This window comes from Panthera uncia, chromosome C2, assembly GCF_023721935.1.
Source record: "Panthera uncia isolate 11264 chromosome C2, Puncia_PCG_1.0, whole genome shotgun sequence".
Classification (NCBI taxonomy): Eukaryota; Metazoa; Chordata; class Mammalia; order Carnivora; family Felidae; genus Panthera; species Panthera uncia.
In genome coordinates, this window is record NC_064810.1 from 148,948,515 (window position 1) to 148,972,623 (window position 24,109).

The 24,109-nt window shown below is 47.4% G+C and overlaps 1 protein-coding gene across 3 annotated transcripts in view; it reads left to right on the forward strand.

Moving 5' to 3' along the window:
- Positions 1-24,109, forward strand: part of SCN10A (sodium voltage-gated channel alpha subunit 10) — a 94,728-nt gene that overhangs the window by 56,802 nt on the left and 13,817 nt on the right. For 2 of the 3 annotated variants that reach the window (XM_049628985.1, XM_049628988.1), the window contains 8 exons: positions 7,758-8,117; positions 9,629-10,102; positions 11,449-11,589; positions 13,228-13,351; positions 14,395-14,549; positions 17,629-17,802; positions 21,776-21,898; positions 23,450-23,734. In XM_049628985.1, coding sequence (XP_049484942.1) covers positions 7,758-8,117; positions 9,629-10,102; positions 11,449-11,589; positions 13,228-13,351; positions 14,395-14,549; positions 17,629-17,802; positions 21,776-21,898; positions 23,450-23,734 — 1,836 coding nt within the window. The remainder of the gene's footprint in view (positions 1-7,757; positions 8,118-9,628; positions 10,103-11,448; positions 11,590-13,227; positions 13,352-14,394; positions 14,550-17,628; positions 17,803-21,775; positions 21,899-23,449; positions 23,735-24,109) is intronic. The other variant, XM_049628987.1, reaches the window with a different exon arrangement.

The following is a 24,109-nucleotide window of genomic DNA, read 5'->3' on the forward strand; positions in this document are numbered from 1 at the left end:
CCTGGGATAAACCCGATTTGATTGTGATACATTTTTTTTATATACATTGGAAGATTCAGTTTGCTAATAATTTGCTTAAAATGTCTGCATCTGTATTGATGAGTAGTATTTGGTCTCTAATTTTCTTTCCTATACTCCCTTGCCGGGTTTTAGCATCTAGGTATCAAGGCTGGGCGAATTCCCATAAAAAGAGGTGAAAAATGGTCCTCTTCCTCCACACCCAATCTTTGGATGAGATTGGAGTGATTTGTTCCTTCTAGGGTTGGTAGGATGCACCAATGAGGCCATCTGAGGTCAAGGTTTTTCATTACTGACTTAATTTTCTTATTGGCTGCGGGACTAGTCAGGTTTTCTGTTTCTCAAATTGGATTTGGTAAGTTATATTTTTCTAAAAATTTCCCTTATCTAAATTTTCAAGTTTTTTTGGCATAAAGTCATGAATGCTATGCCATTATATTTTAAGGATCTATATCACCTGTACTTATGTTACCTTTCTCTTTCTTTAAAAATAGTAAAATACCACCAAGTGGGCTTTCTCTCATCTTATTAGCCTTGCCAAAGGTCATCAATTCAGTCTTTTCAAAGAACCAACTTTTAGTTTGTTGATCTCCTCTCCTTCATTGATGTTTTCTATTTCAAGTAATCCTGCTTCTTCTTAATTGCATCCTCTGTCCTACATATTTTATGCTTTTCTAACTTCTTAAGATGGAATTTCCAACCTATTTTCCTTTCCAATATATTCATTGAAGACTTGACTTCCTTCTAAGAACTGCCTTCATATGTAGAACTTTCCTTATTGTTTGGTTCTAAATATTTTCTAATTTCAAATCTGACTTATTCTTTGACTCAAAGGTTAATTAGAAGCTCAGTTCTTAATTTCTGGGTATCTCTATGCCACCGAGTTCTAGCTTCATTTTATTATAGTCAGAGAACATACACTGCATGTTTAATGCTTTGAAATTTATTGTAATTTTCTTTTGGCCCAGCATGTTGAAAATGTTCCTTATTCACCTGCAAAGGTGGCTTCTGCAGTTACAGGGTACAATACTCTGCGTATGTCCATGGGGTAGAGAAAGTTCATTGTGTGGTCCAAATATTCTAAATCCCTGTGTATTTTTATCTGCCTGTTCTAGCAATTACTGAGATGGTAGTGTGTAAAAATATCTCCCACTATGATTATGGCATGGTCTGTTTCTCCTTATGGTACTATCTTGAGGCTGTGTTATTAAATGCATACATATTTTAAGTTGTTATATCTTCCCTGTAAAGTGAAACTTTTATCGGTAAGAATTGACCTTCTTTCTCCCTCAAAATGCTTTTTGCCTTAAAAGTCCCTTCTGACTCATGTTAATTAAATAACCCTGTTTTCTTTTGGTTCAGAATTTGAAAGATGTATCTATACCCACCCTCTACTTACAACTTTTGTATATCTTCAGGGTTTTTATATGTGTCTTATAAATAGCATACAGTCAGATTTTGGATACTTATTTAGTTCTGACAATCCAATCTTTATCTTTTAACCAAAACATTTAGCCCACTTACTTTATTGTGAATACTGATATGTTTGGATTTGTGTCTATCTTTATATTTTGGGTTTTCTACTTGCTTCATCTGTCCTAGTATTTTTGTTCTCTCTCTCTCTCTCTCTCAATTCTTGATTTATTTTGAACTGTTTTTTTCCTGTTCCATTTTCTTCCTTTATTGGTTTGAAAACTACTCTGTTTTTATTCTTTGAGTGGTTACCTTAGAAATTACTCAATTAAAGTCAAAAGTGAGCTGAAACCTTTACTTTCCAAGACCACTTTTCACTCCAGTTACCCCTTCCCAACTTACCACTGTGTTAATATTAAGCATTTTCATTTCATCTTGTGTTTAAAAAGCCATATGACTTAATTAGTAATAAGGAATTCCCATCTTGCTGTTGTGCTAAGTATTTTATTTTTACCTTGTTTAAAACAAGCTATGTGATGTAATCAACGATAAAAACCAATGACTGTGCAAGCAATCCCCAAAACTCTATAGCTTAACCCAGTAAAGGTTCATTCCTCACTCACATCATCGTGTGATGCAAGCCAGTCGGCTCTAAGTAGAACTCCTTTAAGAAATGATGTTCCTGGGGCTCCTGGGTGCCTCAGTCCATTAAGCATCTGACTCTTGCTTTTCGTTCAGGTCATGATCTCATGGTTCCTGAGTTCAAGTTCCTGAGTTCAAGTTCAAGCTCTGACAGCGCAGAACCTGCTTGGGATTCTCTGTCTCCCTCTCTCTCTGACCCTCCCCTGCTCACTTGCATGGTCTCTCTCTCTCTCTCAAAAAATAAGTAAACTAAAATAAAAAAATTTAAGAAGTGATATTGCCACATTCGAGGAAAGTCCTACAATCTTCAAAGCTTGCCTCCTGCTTGTGGAAAGATGGCCTTGTTTTCAGGTTTACATAGTCAAGGGCTTTTTCAGTCAGGGCTCATGGTTTCTTTTGCAATGCAAATCCTTCAAGATGGCTTCAGATCTCTCTGTGGCCTGCACTCCCACAGTGCTGTCTTTGACAAAGTTCGCGATTGCCCTTTATGTTTTTGCTTTCTCATCTCCATGTCTCAGCTTGTGGCTCTCAAATGGTGGCTACAACATCAATATAATCTTTGCTAAGATTTGCTTTATTTCATTGAAAAATTTAGTTGGTCCTCAATACTTAAAGGCTTGATCCTATTGCTTAACTGATTGGGATCTAAAGCAGTATACTTTCCTAAAGTTTCCAGGCTCTAAACATCTGGATTCTATTTCCATTTATTTCTTATTAATCAGCCAATATTCTCCAAGTTCATCCCTTTCTTGTAACCTCTTGACAAATGTAACCAATTGCAACTGACCCGCAAGACTAAGGTTCTGTTTTATAAAACCTTCCCTTGGGGCTACTGGTCCCTGAGGCTCATGACCTGCCCCAGAATTATTGCAGGCAACAGTTCTGCCATTGCAACATGGATCAGTGCTTTCTAAGCCTCCAGTTTCCTTTTTGTCCATGACAAGACCACTAAGCTAGTGCCACACATTTGATGTCTTGAAATGGCAACAGCTCTTTTCAATGTACCAATTTCTACATTGCTTAAGGTAAGTACAACGAGGGGGCACCCAGGTGGCTCGGTCGGTTAAGTGTCCGACTTTGGCTCAGGTCATGATCTCGCGGTTCGGTTCGTGAGTTTGGGCCCCTCATTGGGATGTGTGCTGACAGCTCAAAGCCGGCAGCCTGCTTCAGATTCTGTGTCTCCTTCCATCTCTGCCCCTTTCCCACTCGCACTCTTTGTTTCTCTCAAAAAATAAATACACATTTAAAAAAATTTTTCTAAAAGATACGTTCAACTAGTTACGGTGACAATCTCTACATCTGTGAGCTAACATGAGAGAGGTTTTTGTTTCACAACATATTTAGTGCTAGTTGAGAAGCTCTCCTGGAGTGGCTGCTCCAAGGAGTGACTCGGGGATCCAGGATGGTGTGATGTCACCATCTTCGACAGGTGGCCTCTACGGAGGCCATGAGAGGGGATGCGAAAGTGCATAGTGTTTCCTGGTATGCCTGAAAGTCATGTATACTACTTCTGTCTCCGTCTGCATTGCCTCAGCCAGAATCCAATCACGACCTCAACTGTTTGCAAGTAAAACTGGGAAACTGTCCTCCTTTGTGTCTGAGATGAGCAGAAGCGAAGTGTGACCATACAGCCAGTCTCTGCCATGCCCTGTGAGACATTATTGCCGTATCCAGATTCACACTCATGCTGGCTCTTTTTACATTCGTGCAAATAATACTTTCCTTCTGGGATCACTTTCCTTCTGGGATCACTTTCCTTCTGCCAGAAGCAGATTTTTTAGAACCTCTCAATTTTGTTTATCTGAAATCTACCAATCAGTTTGTCCTTATCTTTAAGAAAAATTTCTAATGGATGTAAAATTCTAGTTGATGGCTACTTTCACTTCATTGAAGATGTTATTCCACAGTGTTCTGGCCTCTATGGTTGCTGATGAGCAATCAGCTTTCAATTTAACCGTTGTTCCCTTCTGTCTGGATGCTTTTAAAACCTTCTCTTTGTCTTTGCTGTTCTGTAATCTCATTAGGATGTCTAGGTATGGGTTTATCTTTTCATTTATAATGCTTAGGATTCTTTGACTTCTTGAATCTATAGATTTGTGCTTTTCTTCAGTTTTGCAAAGTTCAAAGACATTATATGGGCAAGTCTAGCCTTCACTCCATTCTTTTTCTTCTCTTGGACTTTGACTAGATGTATATTAAACTCTCCCACTCTATTCTCAGTGTTCTTACACCTCTTTGGTATTTTCCATCTATGTCTTTCTGGGCTCCCTTCTGAATATAGGTGGGATACATTAATTCTTTCCTAAACTAGATCACATCTGATGTGAAACTCGTCCATACAGTTTTTTAAGGTTGTGTTATATTCTTCATTTCTAGAAGTTCCACTTAGTTATTTTTCAAAACTTATTATTATTTATAGTTTCTTGTTCTCTGCACATACCTTCCAGTTTGTGGTTTATTCCTTTACGCATATTATAACCAATTATACTGTCATCTCTGGCTAATAATTTTATTACCTAAAGAAATTGAATGACAGTTTCCACATGCACATCCCAAATCTCATTTATTCATGATGCCTCATTATTTAGGTATTTGTTTTACTGCAACTCTTAGACACTTTTGATGGGGTGCTTTAAGACCTGGGATGCAGGCTGGTTTCTTCAAAGAGTATTTGCATTTATGTCTGTAAGACACCTTGTAGGACTGCTCTAAATTAAATTCTCAGCTGGAAATAACTAAGTAGTGTGAATTCTAGCTAAAATTCTGTGTGAGCCCCACTTCGGGGGTCCAAATTCTCAGCATCAGTTTCCCCTCCTCTGCCTGGTATCTGACACCAGACATTTAATTTTCATGGCATTTTCCTGCATTTATTTCTGGTTTGTCCTTACGTGAAAGTTATGGCTCTTTAGGATCTAGTCTTAAAAGGGGGAGAGATTCCTCTTAGATCTTCTACCTTAGACGGCCCTGAGATATGTTTCCTGCTCTCCATACCTCATGAGACCATTAAAATGTATGCCAGATTCTTTCAGTTTTGCAAAGGTCTTCGGTGGAAAAGCTAGCTTCAACAATCTGCTTATATATCTGAATTCCCATATTTATTTAGTTTTTGGCTGAAGAACCTACTTACTTTATTGATAGATCATCAGTGCGCCTTAGAGGTTATTATCCAGCATTTTTAGTAACTTTTTAATGGAAAGGTGAACCCAAGGGGGACCCAGTATACTCTGCCATATTACCCTGTCTGCCGATATTTGCCACAAGGCCTATTTCATCACCAGGGGTTAACCTCCCTTGTAGAAGACAGACTTTCCTTTAGACTTACTTTTCATTCTGTTCTAAAAGTAAAGCATCCTCATTAAAGTAAGTTGGAAATATATAGACAAGTTTAACCCTGAGACTCAAAATACTGGGATGTATTTCCATACAAACATGCCCATGTTACCAACTTGGTTTGTTTCCGTCCAGTTTTTCCCTCCAATTAGAAGTTTTTATATTAATTATGAGATTAACTAGAGAAATGGCTAATTAAATGTGAAGTAATATTTAGCAGCACATCAAAGAAACAGTTTATAAATATTATGTGATATTATAAAGAAATTATTTTTGATATATTGCTAATCTGGCCAAAGTGTGCAGAAAGCAACTACATGGGGGTAGAGGTGAGGGTCACGGGAATCATGGATGCAAGTTGGGCTGCTCTCCTGGACCACTTGTTCTAAGAACCAGCAAGAGCCAGCCAACACGTTCTGGGGCTCTACAGCAGGCACTCTGTAAATGTGTTTTGACTGATAGCTAACGCTAGAGGCCCCCAAGCCCAAATATCTCTGGAAGAGCAAGTAAAAACATCTTGTTTTCTTGCCCTCTATAAAGACTACAAAAGCATTCATAGAGGACCACTCGATTTGTGCCCTGTAATGACAATTACACACAATTTGCTTACAGTTTAATATAAGCTTAATGGTGGACAAAAACTGCTACATAACTGGACTCTAATATTAATTTCTAAACTCTCCACCCGCACGCCAACTAACTAAGGAACCAGTGGAAACTTAGTCAGATTCAATTAATGCAAGAGTCAACACCTGGTCCTTTTGCTTATGTGCCAGTGAGCACACCCATATGTCCCTCGCTGTCCCCATTCGTGCCCCATAAGGCTCTGTGGTATGGTCGGTGGTGTTAGGGCCCCACTGCAGTCTTGGCCTTATCCTTTACACTTATCCAGAGTTTACCGTGAGAGTGGAAACCTGTAGCGATCGTGTTGCCAGGGAGACTTGACGTTCTCCCAATACCCTCTGCAAAAGGGCTCCATCTAGTTTCCAATGCTCAGTGTTTATTTGCACTTACTTCCTGCCTCTACGTTTTGTCAAGAGAACTGGTGTTTTAAGCTCTGCTTCCAGTATGAGGAGAATAACTACCAGGTTAGGCCTAAGGTGAACATAGGCCATCACAACACCCCCCCTACCCCCTGCCCCTCATCACTTAGGGAAGTGGGTATGGAACTTCCTGTATAAGAAGATCAAACCTTCCTTGGGGCTTACTGCTGTGTGGCTGATAAAATTATTGCACTGTTCTGTTCAGCATTGCATTTTAACCCCTAAGTCAGAGCCAGGCTCGTAATAGATGCTTCATAAGTACCCATGACAGCTAAACCCAGATATTCCTTTCCAACATGATTAGAGAACCACACAAGTGTATTTTTTAAATGTTTAGACATCTTTTTTTTTAATGTTTATTTATTTTTGAGAGAGAGAACAGGGGAGGAGCAGAGAAAGAAAGGAACCAAGGATCTGAAGCAGGGTCCACACTGACAGCAGAGACCCCAATGCAGGGCTCAAATTCACAAACCGTGAGATCATGAGATCATGAGATCATGACCTGAGCTGAAGTCCAACACTAAACTGACTAAGCCACCCAGGCGCCCCTAAATGTTTAGATATCTTTATGCATAGTGTTAATGCTCTCTTCTAGGACTTAGCATGTTCGGGCTTACAATGAAGGCTTTTTGCATCTTTGCTTAGTCTTTGTAACTAAGCCATTAGTTTCATGAGGGAAGGAGCCCACATATCTCTGTCCATACACCCAGAGGTTCACACAGTGCCATGCACATATGTGGCTGGCATTCAACGGCCTGAGAGGTTTGGTTGGTCAACTAAATAAATATATGAATGCTGGGTCTGTGAAATCATATATTTGAGTTGCAGACTAGTAGGGGCAACTGTCTGTGGCCAGTTGTCCATGGCTCCAGGATGAGAAAGGACCTAAGATACGGTTCACCAATACCTCTCGGATGCAGTGGGTCCTGACCTACCTGCGGAAGGCTAACATTTCTTCAGGTCAAAAGTGGGCCATCCTCACTTATTTGTGAGCTCCATCATACCCCGCCGCACCCCCCAAAGAATAGGCCAACATCCAGGAAGCCCATGGCTACAGAATAGAGTATGTATGGCAAGACCACCACCCCAAGTATAAAACTTGCTGAAGCATGTTGACTATATATATAAAGATCGTAGAAGGGTATTCATATTTTTGAGTGATGACAGAAAGAAAAGTCTCTAAAAGCAGCATCCTGGAAACATCCCATACCAATGAAATAAGCTGCCTTGTGGTTTTCCCACATCAAGACTTGAGATGACAGGTGATGAGAACAGCAGCCCGGACCCGACACAGTCTCTGTCTCTCTGCAGCTGCGGGTCTTCAAGCTTGCCAAGTCCTGGCCAACCTTAAACACGCTCATCAAGATCATTGGGAACTCAGTGGGGGCGCTGGGGAACCTCACCATCATCCTGGCCATCATTGTCTTTGTCTTCGCTCTGGTTGGCAAGCAGCTCCTGGGGGATAACTACCGTGACAACCGGCACAATATCTCTGCGCCCAACGAAGAATGGCCACGCTGGCACATGCACGACTTCTTCCACTCCTTCCTCATCGTCTTCCGGATCCTGTGTGGAGAGTGGATTGAGAATATGTGGGCCTGCATGGAAGTTGGCCAGAAATCCATATGCCTCATCCTTTTCTTAACAGTGATGGTGCTCGGGAACCTGGTGGTGAGTGCTGAGCCCCTCTGGGGGCGCTGTTTCCGGGGCGATGGAGGAGACTTCCGGGTTACCCTAAAAAGCTTTGACATGGCACATTTTATTCCGCCATCACACCTCCCTGACCGTAAAGCCTTCAAACTTTGCAAAGTCACGTGGGGCACGTTTTCAGAACTGTCCCTTGGCCGGCTGCCTGACTTGTTTGAGTGAGCACATAGGATAGGGATGGAAGAACCTGTTTAGAACTCCCCAGCTCCACCACTAGTAAGGCTGGACGACCCAGCACAAGCTTGAGACAGTCTCCTCAAGCTTTAATTTCCTTAAAATCAAGAAAATAGTGCTTACTCATAGGCTTACCAGGGGAATTAAATTACAGGAGATGACATATGAAAATTGCCTAGTGCAGTGTCTGGGCCACAACAGGAGCTCAGCAAATGTTAGCTGTTAGTTATTGAAGAAAAACTTCCTTCTCCACTCTAGGGTGTCTCAGAAGATAATTTTCTCCAAGGGAGGAAGAGCTGACTGATTTCTCTAAGCTACACAGGTCCCAGCTAGGAGCAGGGGGGCCAGCGTGGTGAGGCAAGATGAAAGAGAGAAGCTGGGTCCTGGACAACATCCAATGCCACAGTGTCAATAACAAAATCCACTCCCACATTTGGGGGAGCCCCCCTGGCGGCTTTCCTGCCAATTGGCCCCAGCACCCCTTCTCTGTCCCAGCCTGGCTCCTCGCTCCCAGCCTTCCCCCACCCACTGTGGTCCTGGGCACTCTTGCTGCCCAGTGCTGGCTGTAGGGGAGCATGTGGACTCCCAGAAGCCTTTCTTACAGCCCTGGAAGTCAACCGGTTTGGATGCTTTTCCCGTAAGAGTTTTACAGACACAAGAAAGCTAAACCAAGAGAGACAAAACAACAAATCCAGGCTCTTCAAAGTCTTTCCCACTCGGGTTGTGGGGGCAGAGATGCCTTTCCCCTCCATTCCCAAGTTGGAGGCTGGCTGAAGATCCTTTCTTCCAGGCTGAGCTCACCATCCCTGCAGAGCCACAGGGGCCCCTAACCTTCAGGCAGGAAGTTTGCCTCCCTGAGCACTTTTACAGCCCTCAGATCATTTCCTCTTCACATCCACTCCCTGCTTACACTCACACTTACAGGTGAAGAACATGAAGTTGGAAGCAGTGAGGAGACGACCCAGGATCCCCGAGTGAGGATCCCAAAACCCAGTGGTCCCAGGGCAGACCCGTACACGCTCCTCTCCGTTGTCCCTGAATGTCCCTTGGGTCGGTAGGGGTGATCCTCCTCTGTGGTGGAGAATGTGCTTCTACGCCTTGTCCACGTGAGGCAAGTCACTTGGGACACCCCAAAGGCTCCCATTGGTGGCTCTCAAAATGTCCATTCCCCTAAGAGGGGAAGCATGAGGTAGGGAGAGGCCCAGTTGTGGCCACCCTGCCGTCCGGCTGCCGAGCTGGTGGGCCATGTAGGTGCTCAGTTCTTTGGTTGGACCATCTCTGCTTCCGTCCCTTCCCTCCAGGTGCTCAATCTGTTCATTGCCCTGCTGTTGAACTCCTTCAGCGCTGACAACCTCACAGCTCCAGATGAAGACGGGGAAGTGAACAACCTGCAGATGGCCCTGGCACGGATCCAGGCATTTGGCCATCGTACCCGGAAAGCCCTTTGCAGCTTCTTCAGCAGGCCCCGCCTGCTACCCTGGCCCAAGGCAGAGCCCCAGCTGGCGGTGAAACTCCCACTGTCTAGTGCCAAAGCTGAGAACCACATTGCTCCCGATGTAGCCACGGGGAGCCCCGAAGGGCTCCCAGAGCCCCGAGGCCCCAGGGTCAACCACAGCGACTTCATCACCAATCCCAGCATATGGGTCTCTGTGCCCATTGCTGAGGGTGAATCTGACCTTGATGACTTGGAGGAAGATGGTGAGGAGGATGGTGAAGAGGTTGGTGAGGAGGATGGTGCTCAGGGCTCCCAGCAGGAAGTGACCCCTCAAGAGCAGGTGAGAGTTCTCCCATAGGCAAGCCACAGGAAGTAGGGAGGGGCCTCAGGGATGGAGGGACAGGGGCAGGAGAGAAAGTATAATATGGAGGGTTTCCAACATCGTCAATGGCACAGCCTTGATAAGCGCCGGGCAAGCCAAGCATAGAAGCACTTGACGTCAGGAAGCAAAAGCCATGCCAAGCTTTCTGGGGAAGGTGGTATTTGAGCAGGGCCTGGAAAAAAGGATCGGAGTTCCCCAGGCAAGCATCGGGCAGCACTTTAGTCCCAGGCCACTTCGTGGTGCTTGGGATTGTCTTTCACACGATTGCCCCATTCGCTTTGCCCAACCCAGGCTCTGTGCCTAAGGCACTAATGAGACTCCTCTAAGAACAGATGTCGTCCAAGAGCAATACTCCTCTGATCTTCGGTAGAAGCCTAGGGATCATTGTGTGACTCATGTATCCAGCTTTTCCCAACAAAAGATGTCACGGGGAAATGACACTTGTTCCTTTTGGCACGAAAGAATTTAAAGCACATTTAAGCCTTTTGGCAATATATATATATTTTTAAATACTTTGCACAATTCTCTACTACCTTTAGCTGACATATCAACTCTGTTAGCCTCTTAGTGAGTCAGGGCATGCACTTCTGACAATGTGGGAAGCCAGGGATCCATATGGGGCCTGGGGACATGCAGGGCTGCCGGCCAGGCCACTGAGTGGCCTCAGACAGCTGTGCTTTGAGTCCGTAGCTCTTCCAATGCCTTCTTCCCCTGCAGCTGTCACTTCTCTTGTGTTCCAGCAGCTGCTATTATCAGCTGCCATATTTTACATGCCTTTGTGTGGGTGACAGCCGAGGGCAGGGTGTCACCATCCCCAGAATAAAGGCCATGAACTCTGACGGTTGTCTCCACTCAGAGGCATTTTCAGTTACTTTGGGTCCTTGGGAGACTTCAGATAGCCACGTTCACTCCGACCTCTGGACCAGAAAGAATGGTTATGGCTAACATCTATTGAGCCAAGCACTTCATGCAAAGTGTTTTACAAGCATTCGCGTATTTAGTCATCAGAATCACGGAATAAAGTCGATCTTGCCTTCTCAGTTTTGCAGGTGGGAAAAATGAAGATCAGACAGGTTAAATTCACTTGCCTAAGGTCACATAGCTTGTAAGTAATGGAGCCAAGAGTTAAACAGATCTGGATATAGAGAGTCCACGCCCGCGTCACGCAAGTGTGTATGTATGCATGTTGTGCATATCAGGTCCTTAGCGCTGGCAGGCTACGACGAGGCCCAAGATGTCTTCAAATTGAGAAGTGTTCAGCTGAGGGCGGGAACAGGTACCCAGATGGGGCTGTCTCTCGCCAGCAGGAGCAGCCACAGCAAGTTGGGAGATATGAGGACCACATGGCACCCAGGAGCCCAGGCTCTGGAATGTCCTCTGAGGACCTGGCTCCACACCTGGGTGAGAAGTGGAAAGATGAGTCTCCCGCCCGGGGCCCCGCAGAGGTAGGTATGTGAGCTTCCGGGAGACGCTGAACAGCCTGCCGGACACCGACCGGCGGGATGATAGGGGATGGGGTGGCGGGGGAGGTGGTATTCCAGACTGCACTCAACCACGGAAGCTCACGTCTCATCCTGAGAATTGTTACGGTTTGTCCTAGCCTCCGGGCTGGTCAGCACTATTTTCAGAGTGAGGTTCCACAAGTTGGGGGGGGGGGGGGGGTGACAAGGACCAGATCCCCAACTTCCCTGAGTCTCCTCGTCTTCATCTATGAAACTGAATCCTAATGCCTCCCCGCTAGGATTCGTCTGAAGCTTAAATGAGATGCTGCTTGTCAAGTGTCTAGCTCCTGCCTGAAATGGAGTAAGTGCCCAGAAAATGACAGCCAGGAAAAAAGGGAACAAAAGACAAGACACAGAGAAAGTGCCTTTCTGAGCCAGCAGACAGAAAGTCAGAGTTGCTCGTGGGTGAGGAAGTCTTCCCTGTGACTCCCCCCACCCCCACTTTCTTTTGTCCACATCATGTTTTCCAGCCAAAAACAATTCTGGTGCTCTGGAGAGGCTGTCTGTATGAGTAGGGTACTGACAGCCTTATGTAGACTGAGCAGGAAGCAAAAGTGGGGTTTAGGAATGTATTATAAGAGGCAAAAAGAAACTTGGTGGTTTCATCACAAATCTTTGATGGAATCAAGCTACAGGGAAGAGGTATCTAGAAAGATTTAGCATCTTTAATACCGCCGCATTGAGTTTAGGAATTTAACTTGACATCCAGCCACTGAGAGCTGAGGTCGTGACAGGCACCGGGCTGGGCAAAGATAAGGAAGGCATCATTCATGCCCAAAGTTGCCAAGCCCTTCAGCTTGAGGAATGTCAAGCCACTGGCTGTGTGCCCCTGGGCAAGGCTGAGCACGGCAGGGAAAGCTAAGAGGGTGGGCTGAGATGGGGTTGGGGGGTCCTGGGTGAACATAAGCCACTTGGTTCCTTGCCGGGTGAGGGCTGCTGCCTTCCACGTGTGGACATCCTGCTTCCTCCAGAGCATTCTAAGAATCCCCCTGGCTAGTTTTCTCTACTCAGTGTTTTCACTACACAGCTGCTGGGTATCGGTTTTGGTTTCGGTTTTGGTGTTTTTGTCCATGACCCTGGCCAGGCAGAGAAGGGCCTGACGGTGACAGATGGGGACCTGCCCCACCATTTGGGTCCATTAGCCAAGCTATCGGGTTTACTAATATGAGAGCAGCTTCCACTCCTAATTGAATTCATCTGGAGACATTATAAGGCAGGAGCTGCCGGGAGGGCAGCAGGGCCCCTGCAGGATCGCTCCGTGATTAAATATTCAAGCCCAGTGAATGCCGAGTCTGTATGGGTGTAATCACCATGTCTCGGGCCCTCGCCAGCACTCCATCAGCGGCCTGGAGGTTTAAAGCCTCACAGAGCTGACCTCTGGGGCTCCACAGACAGCACCCCTGTTCTGGGCCTCAGCCGGCAAGGCACCAAACACACAAGGGCCGCTGTGGTGGGTCCAGCCCTGAGGGGCTCTCCCTGCATCTGGGAGCCCCGGGCCGGGCAGACCTGCAACGACCATGTGCAGACTCACCGGGCCCCTCAGAGAGCTGAGTTCACTGCCCCCAGGCTTCTGCCCTGCAGGGGGTGGACGACACGAGCTCCTCAGAGGGCAGCACAGTGGACTGCCTGGATCCGGAGGAGATCCTGAAGAAGATCCCCGAGCTGGCGGATGACCTCGAAGAGCCGGATGACTGCTTCACGGAAGGTAAAGCGGCCGCTGCCCGCTTCCTCGCGTTGCCATTAATTCGGGCCAGAATCCAGTGCAGCACACTCTCATCCGGGCACCTGCGTGCCCAACGCCCCGGCCCGGGGTCCGCAGGAGACAGACAGACAGGACCCCTCGCTGCCTCATCTCCAAGTTTGAGGGGCCAGTGCCAGACACGAACGCCACAGCTCACAGCAGCCTAGCGGTGCCACGTCAGATATGGCCACTGACGCCAGGCCTCCCTCCTCACCTTTGAAACACCTCACCGAGTTATAAACCAGCGCTCTCGAGGTGGAAAGGGAAAAAGGCAAACACTCTTGTTTGGGGACATAAACGACCCAGAGGAGGGCCATGCCACATCTGTGTCCCTCTACCTTTCGTGTGACTCTTAAAGGGAGAAAAAATGTCTACAGCTGTAGCACCCTGAACACGACCCGTGTTGTCCAGAAGGCAGAAAATGCATCTTACTCTCCTTTTCCCTCAGTGTTGAGAACAGGGAAGGCACACTGTGTTCTTGATAGATACACGTGCAGTAAGTGAACATATATGCATAGCTCATACTGTGAGAGTAATTGTGGCTTCAATAATAAAAACTCTGTAAATTCAGAAACGACAACACTTGGTTGAGTTTCCAGTTCCACACGACGCTGGGCTGGACTGGACCCCGGCCCATGTGCTGGCCCCTCGAGTGAGCACAGGCTCAGGGCATAGCCCCTCAGCACCAGGCCCGGGCCCCGTGGCTCATCAGCCTTCCAGAAGTGGGTGGGTGTAGGACAGGGGTCACCAGTATCCTCTCCAAGAAGGACAACAGTTGGGGAGGGGTTGAGAGTGGGTGAGGCCAATGGCGGGGAAGAACCCCCAAAGGGCAGGATCGGGAGGCCGCCCGAGAGGGCCGCCGCATCTCTCTTATTCCAGAGAAGAATTCCTTCCTAAGGGGTGGCAGACGGGTTCCCCTGCAGAACGGTGTCTCAGCGGGGCTAGAGCAAAAATGCTCCTCCCGCCCCAGGTGGACACCATTCGTCATCAGTCACCTCTCCCCACAGGCTGCATTCGCCACTGTCCCTGCTGCAAAGTGGACGCCAGCAAGTTTCCATGGGCCGTGGGCTGGCAGGTGCGCAAGGCCTGCTATCGCATCGTGGAGCACAGCTGGTTTGAGAGCTTCATCATCTTCATGATCCTGCTGAGCAGCGGGTCTCTGGTAAGGGGAGGCAGGGTCCCTGCCCCCGAGCCCTCCAGATGGCGTCTCCCACAATCCCAAGGTCCTAGAGCCGCAGTAGTGAACTCCCCCGGTTCCTAGCCTGGAAGCCCCCAAGCTTGGCTGGCGGGAGAGCTGCAGCCCAGCATGCGGCTCCTCTAGCAACAGGGCGGGGTGGGTACTCGAGGTGCCCACGTCACGGCCTGCTGAACCCGGCGGCTGGTATTTCAAGCAGCAAGGGCGTGCGTCCCACTTTATAGACGGGGCAACTGACGCTCAAAGGGCTTGAGGCACTTGTCCCGGGTCCCCCAGCTTGTCAGTAGCAAAACCTACCTTTGCCCTCATTGGACCCCCAAGCCCCTGGCTTTCTACCCCCCGAGCCTCCCAAACACTGGCCTTCTCTGAAGGCCCGGGACCAAGACGGCCATCCTTCTTCATCTTGCAAGTTGAAGCCCCTTGCAAATACTATTACCTGTTCAAAGCTCACAGCAAATGATCACATCGGCCCTTGTCAAGATGTAATTGCCTGGGGAGCTGGTCTGAAGGCGGATTCCGAATCGGAGCTCGGGTGAGGCCTGAGAATTTGCATTTCCAGCAAGTTCCAGGAGATGCTGATGCTGCACACCGCACTTTGAATAACAAGGCCTGACAGGCACAGAGCTTCTGAGGAATTCCTAAGTCAGGGATTTTGAGTTAGGCCTCTGAAGCCCCTTGCTGAAAGCCCAGCTTTGAGGGACGAGGAAGGATGCTTCTGACAGTGCCTTGGTCTCACGCTCCCTGCACAACCTCAGCTAATCTTCCTGATGGACCAACGTAGATGTAGACACAGGAAGGGACTCATCGTCCCCAGGTGTCTGCACCTTATGGATGAGGAAGTCACAGCCCAAAGACACAAAGGGGCCTAGCTAATTAGTTAAAGGTAGGACAAGAGGCCCTTTCTCTTGACTCACGGCTCCAAGCGTTTTCACTTGTTTTGCCCTTTGGGTGTCACTTACTCCCTAAAAAGAATCTACTGGATATCTGGGCACCTACTTAAATGCCAGATTTCCCGGGAAGGGTGCCAAAACCGCTGAGTGTGTGTCCTCAGCCCTGGGGGGGGGGGGGGTAGCAAAGGCAGGTGAGAAGACACGATGACTAGAAGACAGGTGACTAGGCAGGCAATGGCACCAGTCCCCCAGAACAGGACTGCTCTGCCACCGCGGGGGAGGGTGTGGCAGCATCGGAAGGTGCCACTGGTGGTGAGGGTCCACTGCTGTCACCGGCTCTGCAGAGCATTGGGGCACAGGCCACGTTGCAGGGCCAGAGGGGGCTGAGCAGTGATTTCCCCTACCCTTCCCTCTTTCCTGTCCTCCCTGAAGAGGACAACGGTCACATTTGCTGTTGACAAGGTACTTTCCTTATTACCTCATTGGCTCCTGTCTTTCCCCATGGGCCTTCTCTCCTCATTTCTCTTCTCCACGCTCCTCTGCTCCTTCCCTTCTTTCTGTTCTCCTCCACTCACCCCAGCTGCTCCCCTCTCTCCCAGCAGGGAGCGCGGATCCTGCACCAGCTGCTGGGCCCTCACCTCCCCATCTCCTTCCCCCAACGGACTGAACAGGCTGGCACCAAATTTAGTCTTCCTTATGCTTTTACTTTGAGTACTTAAAAAAAAAAAAATAACACAAGTTTTCATCTGACAAAGTAAAGTGCAAAAAAAAAAAAAAAAACTTGGAAATTATGGCAAAATGTAAAGAAAAAATATCACCCATTTTCCTATCACTCAAAGAGAATCTCACTTTGAAAACATTTTGGTATACTTCCTTCCCATCTTTTTTATGCATATAATACATAAATATTACAAAACTGAAACCACATTTATGCATTCTGTAATTTCTCAGTAAATTCTCACAGTAAATATACTCCTACTATCTGATTTAGTGGCTACAGTGCATTCCATTACGGACGGTGCCACCGTTTATTTAAACAATCCCTGGGTTCACTTCTAATAAGCATTGAATAGTCTATGTAGCCTCCTTTGAAGACACTGGCTTCTTTCCTGTCTTAGGTCTGGTTAGAAGCAGAACCAGAAGCAGGGCTTCTTGTACAAGCAGTTTGTGGAGGGCACACTCCGGGATGGACCCCAGGAGGGAGGCAGGACGGGGAGAGGAGCTGCAAGGCTCCCATGAGGTCCAGCCTCTGTCTGATCCCACGGGAGCGACGGAGCATTAAGGGTGTCACGGAGCTGTCCCACCTTGATGCAAAGGGGACAGTCACTGGCTGCGGCTGTCTGCAGATGTCCCAGGCATTTCTGCAGGTGCAGGCAGTTCCCCTCAGGCCAAGGAGGTCCTCAGGAAAGGGGGCATCCACCAGCCGTGGGTAGCCGACCTCACAGCAGCTGGGGGACGGGTGCACTGGCCCCTTGGACCAATAACGTCTAGTGTCCTTCGGCTAAATTCTTGAAGGCAGCATTGCTGGGTCTCTTTGATTCCCTTTGCCAAATTGGCCTCCCAAAAGGCGGAACCAGATTTCAGCCCCCAGGCAGGTATGAGAGGAGCCATTTCCCCACAGCCACGGCAACACTGGCCTCACCCTCGTCCTTTTTTATCTTCACCAGTCTGATAAGAGAAAAAACGACATCTCTTCCTTTGAAAATCCTTAATTACCAGTGAGATGGAACATTCTTTTTCAGAGGTTCATCGGCGATTCTTACTTTCATTTTTGTGAACTGCCTGTGAACATCCTTTGATGCTTTCATTTTTAAACCGAGTCGCTGTTAGGTTCCCTTTGGTTCACTTCCAAGCCCCAATTTGAGAAGGTTTCCTTTCTCCTTTGCTCTCAGCATCCCTGCAAAGACTAAGCCAGGCTGCGTGCCCCGTCGGTTCTAGGGGGTCCTGGTTTATCTGTCACAGTGCCTCCTCCCCTATGGCATCAAACCCCCCGCACCCACGCCAAGCAGAGAAAACAAAACGATATGGGCAAGCCGGTTCCCAAAGCCCTCCTAGGGGCTGAGGGCAGGGCTGGCTGGGTCCTTCCCTGTCACTGGACTCCAGTGCCGTGGGTCCAGGAAGCCTGCCATTCTGCCCCCTTTCATTCTTCCTTCCAGGCCTTTGAAGACTATTACCTTGACCAGAAGCCCACGGTGAAGGCCTTGCTGGAATATACTGACAGGGTGTTCACATTTATCTTTGTGTTCGAAATGCTGCTCAAGTGGGTGGCCTACGGCTTCAAGAAGTACTTCACCAACGCCTGGTGCTGGCTGGACTTCCTCATCGTGAACGTGAGTGGCTCATTGGCACATGTGGGGACCGGGGCCCCGACTTGTGACGACGGATGGCTGCAGCTAACGCAAAGAAAGCTTGAGGCCTCGCTTCACGGGCCACTCCAAAGAAAAGTCTCGAGCACTTAGCAAGGCATCTGAGAATAACCCTGCACACCTGTGAATGGTTAGATCAGGCAGTAGATGATTCTGGCACAGTGGTGGTGCTCAGGTGAGTCGTCAGTTCCTAGGTCTCCATCCAGAACGACCACTTGCTGCCCTCCGTCTTCTATGTCTAAAGCAAGAGGACGCATGTGGCTCTCAAGGGTCTTATGCCCTTGCATCCCTTGACAGGGCTTTTGGACCTAGGGGAGCCGAGGACTGCACAGCACAGGGAATCTTCCCACCTGCTGACTCAGTGGTCCTCAGCCCCTGGCTATACTTTAGAATCGCCCGGGGAACTCTTAAAAATACAATGAACAAATGCCACTACTCCCAGAGATTCCGATCTCTCTGGTCCTGGGTGGAGTCCAGGCATCGGTGTCTTATCAAAGCTCCCGGACATGTCCAATGTGTGCACAGCCAGACCGAGAATCACCCGTGCTTGCCCCACCGGCTTCTCCCCATTGGCGCTAAAAGAGACAAAGGGTCCCTTTGGAGAGGCGCTGAGCAGGAAGCTTATGTGTTCAGATTCATACTAATCTTTGGCCACCAACCCCTGCATCAGAGGGCTTACCAAGTGCCTCCCATCTGATAGACTTATGTCTCCTCACAGCTGTGAAGAGACCGTCTTCAGTGAAATCCCCTAAGAGCCTTCTTAGCCCCCAAGAGCCAGGAGTGGTCTGTCCCTCGTCCTAACCACCACAGTCCTCCATCTCTGTCCAGGCCCTTGCCCTCTCGGCTTTGCAGGATGGCTGCCTGAGTTGCCTGCTCACTGCAGCACAGCTACGGGTCCCCGCAGGCGGGGGGAGGCACGTGCTGTGTATGTCTCTGCCTCCCACACTCCAGCAGCCACCAGCACCAAGGGCTGCACATCAGAGGTGTCAGGAACTGTGTCTGTATTTGGTGCTTGCCTCCTGAAGCTGGATGGGGTCCAGTACAGAACATTCCGTCCAGCCTCCTGTGCTGGCAGGTCCCCCACAGCAGGTCTGTGCACTCAATTCTCATCTTTTCCTGATACCAACGTACTGGAAGCAGCAAGACACAGCACTGCAGGGATTAGCTAGGAGGCCTGAAATCCGAGTCACGGGTGATAGCTTTGTGCATATAAAATTATTATTCGTAAGTGAAGGAAAAGTGTTTTATTCTGGCTTCCCACCTCTGTTAGGGGCACAGTCGCTCTGACCTACACTAGTTTAAGCCCCCACCACCTTCAATGGTCACCCACTCATTCCATCCATCCTCTTCCTAATTCTTCCTTATGACCATCCATCCTTCCTTCCATACATCCCTCCTTCCATCTATCCAGCCATTTGCTCTTCCTTTTTCCATTCTTCCAAACACCCATTCACCTTTATTTCTTCCATTTATCTTCTCTGTCAGTCCTCTCCCTCTTTCCATCTATTCTCATACTTCTTTCTTTCTTCTCTTCCGCCCATGCATTCATCCTAACCTTTCTTTCATTTATCAACTGGCCCTTAATCCTTCTATCTTTCTACCTTTTGATTCACTTTTCTGACTGTTCAACCATCTAGCCATTCTCCAATCTCTTTCGTTGATTTATTCTATCCAACTCTCTCTTCCCATTCATCCATCAATTTACCTAGCCATCCACTCTTCTCCCTTTCATCTATCTCATCCACCCACTATTCTATACTTCCATATTTTATCCTTTCTTCTTTCTTCCATCCTTCCCTTCAACTATCTATTCTATCCATCTTTGATCCTTTTTTTTTTTAATTTTTTTTTAATGTTTATTTATTTTTGAGACAGAGAGAGACGGAGCATGAATGGGGGAGGGTCAGAGAGAGAGGGAGACACAGAATCCAAAGCAGGCTCCAGGCTCTGAGCCGTCAGCACAGAGCCCAACGCGGGGCTCGAACTCACGGACTGTGAGATCATGACCTGAGCCGAAGTCGGACTCTTAACCGACTGAGCCACCCAGGCGCCCCCCATCTTCGATCCTTTAATTCATTCGTCATATCCAAACATCCTTCCATCTTCCATCCATCTTCCTTCTTTCTCTCCTTCCTCTCATCCATCCCAACATGTTTCTATCTCTTCTTCAATTTATCAAATGTTTATTTATGACTACTGAATATAGTATTGTCTAATGAAGTGCTCTGGGAGAGACAGAGGCCAAGAAATAAGAACTCCCTATCTCCAGGAGTTTTGGCTATAATCTTCCAGCAGATAAGACACACAGAGAGAAATAAACCTATTATGGGGCAGGGGGGAGAGGTGAGGAGGTGAGCACTGCTGGAAATAATTAGTGTCTTTGGGACAGAGAGACATGAGCCTGTGGGGGTGGGGTAGTTGGGAAGGGTTCATGTAGGAAGTGACATTAGACATAGGGCTTAAAATGAACAGGAGCATTGAGGTGCAAAGAGGACTGGGGGGGTGCAATCTTAATTAAAGGGTGACTGAGCAAAGGCACAGACACAGGCACATTTAAGGAACAATCTTATTTGTGTAGAATATATAGGTGAAACATGACTGAAAAAGGAGTCTGCAGCTATGGAGTCTGGAACCTAACCCGAGGGTGATGAAGTACCAGTAAATGTTGGGAGTAAGAGACACACACGATTATAATAAAATTCGCAGTGGAGAATGGATGGAATGGACACAATCCTAGAGACCAGTTGGGAGGCTAGTGGCCTGAGCAGTGGGAGTGGTGGTGGACTTGGATAGAGTGACCCCAGATCTTGAATCTCCAACTATAGATTTTGCACATGAGGCAGCCCTCCCAGGGGGCTGAGAAAAAAAACTGAATAGGGCCCAGCATGAAACTCCCTACCCTTTGTCAGCCAGACAGCTGGGTGCCATCTGCTGGTGTTTGGAGCCTTGCATGGAAGAAGAAAGGGGGTTCTTTCCATTCCAGCTTTCTGTGCTGGTGGAATAAGCTACTTATTTCGAGAATAGACATTGCTTGAGGCTCTATGTAATTCATATGTAAACCCCTTCCTTTCTGAAGGTCTGGTGTACATCCCCACCTAGCTTCCAGGATAAGCCAAGCCTGAATTCAGCCCACCAGTCATAGTGCAGTTGGGGTCTTCCAAGATTGGGTCACAGTCTCTGGCAAGCTCAAGCCTATGCATATGGTACCACCCTGGCAACTTCAAAGTTTCTACAAGGTGTGACCATTTGTCCACATCAATTTGTGTCCTTTGTAGCCCTTGGTCAACACTTAAAAAAAAGTGAAAAGCTGGCAGACCAATAGGGAGTCACAACCCAGTCATTATATCTCAGCCCTCTGTCAAACCTGGATTTCATGGACCATGCCACACTCTTACTCGGACTCTAATTTTACACAGGGTGAAGGTATGACCTGGACTGGCAAGGCACTGACCCAAGGCCACAAAAAGAATCAGGGGATGAGAGGGAATTAGACCCCACCCAGACCAGACTCTTTCCACTCTACTTTTCTGAGAAAATACAGCCGGGGCTCACTTTGTATTCTTCAAAACAGACTTTCAGCATAGCCCCCATGAAGGGATGTCATCTCTCCAAGTCTCTGAAAGTTGAGTTTCAAGGCTATTGGAGCCCGGCTGGTGCCTCAAGGGAAAGGGAAGGTAATATACAGGGAGCTTGACCACCTACACACCATACGGTCATGGTGTGCAAGACTGTTTTTCTTTCTCAGAAGTTCAGAGAAGTGATGAATGAAATCTTTAATAAAGGGGAAGAGATTGAATTCTCTCTAGACCTTTCACTGGAGTTTGGAATAAGATGGAAGTCAGGATGATGACTTGGACAGAGACAGGGATTTCCTGTCTCCTTTTACCAGGACCTTCTGGAACCTAGAGTAATACTTTTGCTCTCTGCCTGCACTCAGATCTCCCTGACAAGTCTTATAGCGAAGATCCTGCAGTATTCTGATGTGGCATCCATCAAAGCCCTTCGAACCCTCCGTGCCCTGCGGCCCCTGAGGGCTCTGTCTCGATTTGAAGGCATGCGGGTAAGATCTACCTCCAAAGTGCTCTGGTCTGCAGCATTTAGTACCCCCTTGTCCCCACCATGCCCTCCATGCCCCTGACCCAACTCTGGGCCCACCCCCACAAGTGGACTCTGGGTCCTCACCTCCTGCCGGGACTTTGGTGGCACTGCCATGTCCTAATGCTCTGGTTCTCCTTCACATCCCTTTATGAGCTCTCTTTCCTTCCCACCTCAAATATCACATCGAGCAGCACTCAGACTGACCCCTTCCTGCTCTTAGTGAAGTGATCCTGCCTCAACATCGTTTGCCTCCATCTCTCCATCCTGCCTCTTGTCCTTATTGCCAAAATTTTGAAACACTCCAAACTCTTCATCTTTCCAAGGCAAATGAACCTTCCCTCTGACACTCCATTTAAATGTGGTGGCACCATCAGTTCAGCACCATGGCCACCACCCGCCAGAAAGCATCCTGTCCCACCCAGTGGAGCCATGGGGTCCTATGGATTCTTCCCTTTCATCCATTCCTTTCTTCACCCATTGCTGTCACCTCCACCTTGCCCTGTCTTCCTCACAATGGAATACTCATAAGCCAGACCCTTGAATTACGGGGAGGTACAAGGGACCTTAATTTGTCCTCCTCCTCTTCCTCATAATTACAAAAGGCTCCAGGTACTGAAAGTGAGGTTTTGCTTTCTTCCAACACTGACTCAAAGAAGACATCCTGTCTTCAAAAACAAAAGGAGACTTTATTTTTTTTAAATCATTTCTTCTACATTTTTTAGCATGGAATCTTCTGTTAAAAAAAAAAGTAGACTTTAAAAATTCATTTGTACCTTCACAAACACTAGCTTATGATTGAAATAGTTTGAAAGTTATTTTATTTTATTTTATTTTATTTTATTTTATTCTATTTTATGTTTATGTATTTTTGAGAGAGAGAGAGCGAGCACGAGTGGGGGAGGGGCAGAGAGAGAGGGAGACACAGAATCCAAAGAAGGCTCCAAGCTCTGAGCTGTCAGCACAGAGCCCGACGTGGGGCTCAAACCCATGAACCAGGAGATCATGGCCTGAGCTGAAGTCGGACGCTTTACCGACTGAGCCACCCAGGTGTCCCTGAAGTTTATGTTACCTCAAGGTTGCTGCTTTACAAATAAGCAAGTTCGTGAATATGGTTTTCAGTGATTCTTGACTGAAGCACACCTTAAACTGTATTTGTTAAAGCTCCTTTAAAATTGCATTTAAGAATAAAGCAAGGTCCTAGAAGTCTGTATGTGCAAGTACAACACACACACTCACACCCTTATATGAACATGCATGTACTTGTAAGTTCACCTGTCTTCTCAGTCCTGGAGAAAGATCCTAAAACCTGCTTGGAATGAAGTTTAGGGAGAAGATCTAAGTCCATCTTCAGCTACCAAGAGTCTCTCAGTCTTCTGAGTCTGAATTATTGCCCTAATTAACCCACTTCTCTTTCTGCTCCCAAAAGCCACTGGTCTTGAAGCAGGCTGAGTGAGTGTAGACAGAAGTAGGATCCAGCAAGAAGGGTTCCATATCCTTTTACATTTCCCCCCAGGTGGTGGTAGATGCCCTGGTGGGCGCCATCCCCTCCATCATGAACGTCCTCCTCGTCTGCCTCATCTTCTGGCTCATCTTCAGCATCATGGGTGTGAACTTCTTTGCTGGGAAGTTTGGGCGGTGCGTCAACAAAACCAATGAAAACCTTTCTCTTGTGCCTTTATCTATCGTGAATAACATGTCTGACTGTAAAGATCAGAACCACACTGGCAGCTTCTTCTGGGTCAACATGAAGGTCAACTTCGATAATGTTGCAATGGGTTACCTCGCCCTTCTGCAGGTGGTGAGTCCTGAGATCAACCATGTTTCTTCCTTTGGCTGCTTGATAATGTGGAAGGTCTGGGGTCTTCCACAAAATGCTATGTAGAGACTTTGCAAGGGGTAGCACTCAGTGTGAGCTGAAGTCACTCCCCATTCCTATGGACTAGCATGAGGCCAAAGAGCCTCACCAATTGATTCAATGTCACAGTGGTGCACAGTGGTGCAATTAGACAAGTGTGGGATGGTAGAATAGAATGGAGGGATGAACCTTCAATGGGATTGTATCAGGTGATGACTTAGAATTCACTACTTATACAAAATAGACATGATACAGCCCCCTGTTCAGTCTTCTACTGCATATCCTCTCCTAGATGGTAATATTCCAGTCTATTGTAAG